The 5822-nt window shown below is 59.4% G+C and overlaps 1 protein-coding gene across 2 annotated transcripts; it reads left to right on the forward strand.

The window, feature by feature from the left end:
* The first annotated feature begins 214 nt into the window (after positions 1 to 214).
* ACTB (actin beta) lies at positions 215 to 3666 on the forward strand. Of its 2 annotated transcripts, none has more exons than XM_027612302.2 (6): positions 215 to 336; positions 1075 to 1203; positions 1369 to 1608; positions 2057 to 2495; positions 2582 to 2763; positions 2872 to 3666. In XM_027612302.2, exons 2-6 carry the CDS (start codon positions 1081 to 1083, stop codon positions 3013 to 3015), a joined length of 1128 nt encoding a protein of 375 aa, XP_027468103.1. In that variant the 5' UTR covers positions 215 to 336; positions 1075 to 1080; the 3' UTR covers positions 3016 to 3666. The 2 variants fall into 2 exon arrangements, with proteins under 2 accessions (XP_027468103.1, XP_027468104.1); XM_027612303.2 differs by having other exon boundaries at positions 245 to 336; positions 1072 to 1203.
* Positions 3667 to 5822: the final 2156 nt, after the last annotated feature.

Genomic DNA, 5822 nt, shown 5'->3' on the forward strand with positions numbered 1-5822 from the left:
CTCTCTCCCTCCTCCTCTTCCTCAATCTCGCTCTCGCTCTCTCCCAGCCCGGCTCGTTCTCTCTCTCTCTCTCTCTTTTTTTTTTTTGCAAAAGGAGGGGAGAGGGGGTAAAAAAATGCTGCACTGTGCTGCGAGGCCGGTGAGTGAGCGGCGCAGGGCCAATCAGCGCACGCCGTTCCGAAAGTTGCCTTTTATGGCTCGAGCGGCCGCGGCGGCGCCCTATAAAACCCGGCGGCGCGACGCGCAGCCACCGCCGAGACCGCGTCCACCCCGCGAGCACAGGCCCCTCGCCCTCGCCGCTCCGCCGCTGCCACCGCCGGTTTACACCGCCCCCAGGTAGGTTCCCGGCCCGGGACGCGCTGCAGCACCGCGCCGCCGCCGCCGCCTCCGGGCGGGCCCCTCGGCCTCGCGCCGGGAGAGAGCCGCCGGCTGTACGGGCAGTGGGGCTGGCGCTCCCCTTCTCGCTCGGGCCGGGACTGCGCTCGCACCGCGCGCCCCCGGCGTGCTGCAATCCGGGCCGAGGCGGCCGCGGGTCTTTGTCCGAGCAGGCGGGCTCGCTCGCTCGGGCGGCTGGGTGGAGGGGTGGGTGGGTGGGTGGGTGGGCGCGGCGAGTCTGCCGGCCGGGTGGGGGCTGGGGACACGGCTCCGTGTGCGCGTGCGCGCTCGGGCCGGGAGCCGCGGCCGGGGCGAGGGCGGTGCGGTGCGGCCGGCCGGAAGGGGTGGGGTCGCCGCGGCGCGAGGGCGCCTGCGCGCACTTCCTCCCCGCGCCGCCGGCTCCCGCGGGCGTGGCCGCCGCGCGCCAGCCCGGCCGGCGCTTTTTTTGAACGGGGCGGGGGCGGAGCCAGCCCCTGGTGGGGAGGGGGCGGGGGCCTGGCTTCCTGCCGCGCGCCGCGGGGCCGCCTCCGACGAGCGTTTGCCTTTTATGGTAATAACGCTGCCGGCCCGACCGCCTTTGTCCCCAATGTGGGCGTGCGCCGGCGCCCCCTGGCGGCGCGAGGCCGAGGCGCGCCGGAAGTGGGCTGGGTGGGGGCGGCCCCACCCGACCCCCGGCTCAAGGCCCGGCTCGCCCAGCAGATCGCCATGGATGACGATATCGCTGCGCTCGTGGTCGACAACGGCTCCGGCATGTGCAAAGCCGGCTTCGCAGGCGACGATGCCCCCCGGGCCGTCTTCCCTTCCATCGTGGGGCGCCCCCGGCACCAGGTATGGCGCCGGTCTGACCTGGGGTGGGCCGGGTAGATGGGGCGTCCCCCCCCCCACCCCCGGGAGCAGATTCCCTCGCGGGGGGAGGGCCTGGCCTTTGGCTTTCGGGGTGGCGGTCCGCGGCCCCGGGCCGGTGCTCAGGGCGCCTCGCCCCTCCCTCCGCAGGGCGTGATGGTGGGCATGGGCCAGAAGGACTCCTACGTGGGTGACGAGGCCCAGAGCAAGCGGGGCATCCTGACCCTCAAGTACCCCATCGAGCACGGTATCGTCACCAACTGGGACGACATGGAGAAGATCTGGCACCACACCTTCTACAACGAGCTGCGCGTGGCCCCCGAGGAGCACCCCGTGCTGCTGACCGAGGCCCCCCTGAACCCCAAGGCCAACCGTGAGAAGATGACCCAGGTCAGTGGCCCCGCCGCCCTTTTTTGGGCGGCCACCCCATCCTTCCTTGCTCTTCTGTGCCACGCCCTGTCTCACGTGTTCTTTCTTCTGCCATTCTCCTAGGACTTTCTTCTCTGACCTGAGTCTCCTTTGGAACTCTGCAGGTTCTATTTGCTTTTACCCAGGCGGAATCTTTTCCGGTGTTTGTCTTTCTGATTAGGTGTTTGAGGTTATAAAATGCTGTGGGTTGTAGGTACTAACACTGGCTCGTGTGACCAAGCCGATGAGGCTGGTGTCGAGTGGCCTTGGAGTGTGTATTCAGTAGGTGCACAATAGGTCTGAAGTGAATCCCCCTCCCGGGATCCCCAGCACATTTAGCTGTGTTCCTTGCACTTTTCTGCATGTCCCCAGTCTGGCCTGATCCCCTCTGGTGGTTTCCCGGAGCGTGACCTGGCTCTTCTCCCTGCAGATCATGTTCGAGACCTTCAACACCCCGGCCATGTACGTGGCCATCCAGGCCGTGCTGTCCCTGTACGCCTCTGGCCGTACCACTGGCATCGTGATGGACTCCGGGGACGGGGTCACCCACACTGTGCCCATCTACGAGGGGTACGCGCTGCCCCACGCCATCCTGCGTCTGGACCTGGCTGGCCGGGACCTGACGGACTACCTCATGAAGATCCTCACGGAGCGTGGCTACAGCTTCACCACCACCGCCGAGCGGGAAATCGTGCGTGACATCAAGGAGAAGCTGTGCTACGTGGCCCTGGACTTCGAGCAGGAGATGGCCACTGCGGCCTCCTCCTCCTCCCTGGAGAAGAGCTACGAGCTGCCCGACGGGCAGGTCATCACCATCGGCAACGAGCGGTTCCGTTGCCCGGAGGCGCTCTTCCAGCCTTCCTTCCTGGGTAAGTGAGCCTGCCTGCCTTCCCCTGCCGCAGAGGGTCACCCTGTGGCCGCTCCCGGAAGCCAAGTGTTGCTTGTTTCCTCTCAGGCATGGAATCCTGTGGCATCCACGAAACTACCTTCAACTCCATCATGAAGTGTGACGTCGACATCCGCAAGGACCTCTACGCCAACACGGTGCTGTCCGGGGGGACCACCATGTACCCCGGCATTGCCGACAGGATGCAGAAGGAGATCACCGCCCTGGCGCCCAGCACAATGAAGATCAAGGTGGGCATTTGGCTGGCCTGGGCACGTTGGGTGGCTCCTGTGGGCGTTGCCCCTCCAGGGCTTGCAGGGTCTAGGATCCTCATGCTAACTGTCCGCTTCCTCCCCCAGATCATCGCCCCCCCGGAGCGCAAGTACTCTGTGTGGATCGGAGGCTCCATTCTGGCCTCTCTGTCCACCTTCCAGCAGATGTGGATCAGCAAGCAGGAGTACGACGAGTCCGGCCCCTCCATCGTCCACCGCAAATGCTTCTAGGCGGACTGTTACTTTAGTCGCGTTACACCCTTTCTTGACAAAACCTAACTTGCGCAGAAAACGAGTTGAGATTGGCATGGCTTTATTTGGTTTTTTAATTGTTTTTTTGTTTCTGGATTTTTTTTGGGTTTTTTTTTTTGTTTTTTTGTTTTTTTGTTTTTTTTTTTGGCGCTTGACTCAGGATTTAAAAACTGGAACGGTGAAGGTGACAGCAGTTGGTTGGAGCGAGCATCCCCAAAGTTCTACAATGTGGCCGAGGACTTTGATTGTACATTGTTTTTTTTTAATAGTCATTCCAAATATTGTGAGATGCATTGTTACAGGAAGTCCCTTGCCTTCCCAAAAGCCACTCCATTTCTCCCTGAGGAGAAGGGCCAGTCCTCGCCCAAGTCCACACAGGGGAGGGTGATAGAATTGCTTTTGTGTAAATTATGTAGTCCAAAATTTTTTTAATCTTCGCCTTAATACTTGTTCTTTTTGTTTTATTTTGAATGGTCTGCCATCATGGCCCCCCTTTTTTTTGTCCCCTCCAATTTAAGATTTATGAAGGCTTTTGGTCTCCCTGGGAGAGGGGTTGAGGCACAGAGGCAGCCGGGGCTTTCCTGTACACTGACTTGAGACCAGTTCAATAAAGTGCACACCTTAAAAGGAGATGTGGCTTCTTGGGTGTTGGGGAGAAGGGTTGGGGTAGCAGGGACCAAGCCATCCCTACCTCAAAGGGAAGGGGGTTCGAGGTGCGTCGAGCCCTGACATCAGATAGTCCTAGGGTGGGAGATGGATAGAAGGAATTAAGGGGTGTGGCCCTTTACCTGTCTGTCTCCTGTTTCTCACTTAAGTCCTGAGGTCTGGATGCTTCAGGAAAGTGGGAGACCTGGGCTTTGTGGAAAGGGGAGTCAGGTGGTCCAGGTGCCATAACCTCCTGAGGCACTGGGGCACCTGAACTTGGTAATCCTTTTAGGAGTGGGGCCTCCTAGCCCCCATAACCTTTTTGTCATCCTTCCTGATGGGCCTGGGACACACACTGAGGCTGAGGGTGGGGACCAACCTTGACTACCAGCTTACTGGAGTGATGGTTCCCACACAGCCAAAGAAAGCCTTTGCTAGGATTGTGCAGGGCAGCTCCCTGGTGGTGTCCAGGGCCTGGGATGGGGGCATGTCAGATTGGCAGAGGATGTTCCAGTTGGCTTGGGGGGAGGCGTGCGTGGGTTGTGGATTCTTCCTTGTGATGGGTACCTTACTGCACGCTCAGGGCCCGGTTTTCAAGTGCAGGCTTGGCCTACTCCCAGGGACCTGCAGGGTCTGGGCTCCTTGGGGGGGCAAGGGTCTACCTGGTACTGGAGGTCAGGGTTTTTTTATTAAATTTTTTTATTGTTATGTTAATCACCATTCATCATTAGTTTTTGATGTATTGTTCCATGATTCATTGTGCATAACACCCAGTGCTCCATGCAGAATGTGCCCTCTTTTTTTTATATTTTTTATTTGACACAGAACGAGAGAGAGAGCAAGCACAAGCAGGGGGAATGGCAGGCTGGGGAGAAGCAGGCTCCCCAATGCGAAGCTCGATCCCAGGACCCTGGGATCAGGGCCTGAGCCGAAGGCAGCCACCTAACTGACTGAGCCACCCAGGTGCCCCAGAACGTGCCCTCTTTAATACCCATCACCAGGCTAACCCATCCCCCCACCCCCTCCCCTCTAGAACCCTCAGTTTGTTTTTCAGAGGTTCGTTTTCCTCTCTCTCATGGTTCGTTTTCCTTCTCCGACTTACTCCCCTTCATTCTTCCCCTCCTATCCTTTTTTCTTAACATGTATTGCATTATTTGTTTCAGAAGTACTGATCTGTGTGTGATTCAACAGTCTCGCACAATTCACAGCGCTCACCATAGCACATACCCTCCCCAATGTCTGTCACCCAGCCACCCCATCCCTCCCACCCCCCACCACTCCAGCAACCCTCAGTTTGTTTCCCGAGGTTAAAAATTTGGAGGTCAGTTTCTCACAATGCAGTGCTCCAAGGCTGGCCTGCCTGCCCTCTGCTAGAAGCTGTGGCTGGGGAAAGGAGAATGACTCCCATGCAGGGTGCCCCTTGCCCTCATATCCAGAGGGAGTAAGGTCCAGAATTCAACGCCAAGTCAGTCTAGATTTGAGGCCTGGAGGGGGCCCGCTCCTCCCTCCATTGACCCAGGGCTCCCTCGAGCCCTCAGCTGTGGCACTTGGGAATGTGGTGGCCCACTGCCTCCCATCTTACTGATGAGCAGAGACCCTCATCAGGATGTGCCTTAGAGTCTCACGGAGTTGTGGCAGGTCGGGAGGGACACAAGTCATTTTACTCAGTGCAAGGTGCCTGTCTCAGTGGGAAGGAGACTGTTCTAAGACTTTCCAAAACCAAACAGGAGCTTTTGACCGACGCCCCCTGAGCTCACCTTGGCAGTTCAGTACGTAGTTCAGTACATAAACCACCCCAGCAGGGGGTGTGGTGTGGGCTCTGGAGGCAGTCTTGTTCCCTCAGGGGCCCTGGGCTACCTCTTTGACCTGCACGCAACTGGGCAACTGGCCTGGAGCAGGTAGGAGGGCAGAGAGCGCAGGATGCTTCCATCCTAGGGGCCCAGGCAGCAGGGGCTGAAATGGAAGTCCCTCCCCCAACACACCCACCCACTCACCCAGGCCAGTTCCAGCTCTTTTGATTCCCATTCAGGGGCAGTGAGAAGCCCTGGACTCTGTGCTGCAAGCTTCCACCTTGGGCCACTCATTTCACAAGCATTGATTGAGGGCCTGGCGTATGCTGGGCCTGCCTTCCCTCCCTCCTT

This window comes from Zalophus californianus, chromosome 10, assembly GCF_009762305.2.
Source record: "Zalophus californianus isolate mZalCal1 chromosome 10, mZalCal1.pri.v2, whole genome shotgun sequence".
Lineage (NCBI taxonomy): Eukaryota > Metazoa > Chordata > Mammalia > Carnivora > Otariidae > Zalophus > Zalophus californianus.

What these genes read in the sequence shown, in the direction of transcription:
- ACTB (XM_027612302.2), top strand. Translation starts at nt 1,081, where the DNA reads ATGGATGACGATATCGCTGCGCTCGTGGTCGACAACGGCTCCGGCATG. An exon ending in ACCGTGAGAAGATGACCCAG is followed by an intron (nt 1,609 to 2,056) that starts GTCAGTGGCCCC and finishes TTCTCCCTGCAG; the next exon opens with ATCATGTTCGAGACCTTCAA. An exon ending in CCAGCACAATGAAGATCAAG is followed by an intron (nt 2,764 to 2,871) that starts GTGGGCATTTGG and finishes TTCCTCCCCCAG; the next exon opens with ATCATCGCCCCCCCGGAGCG.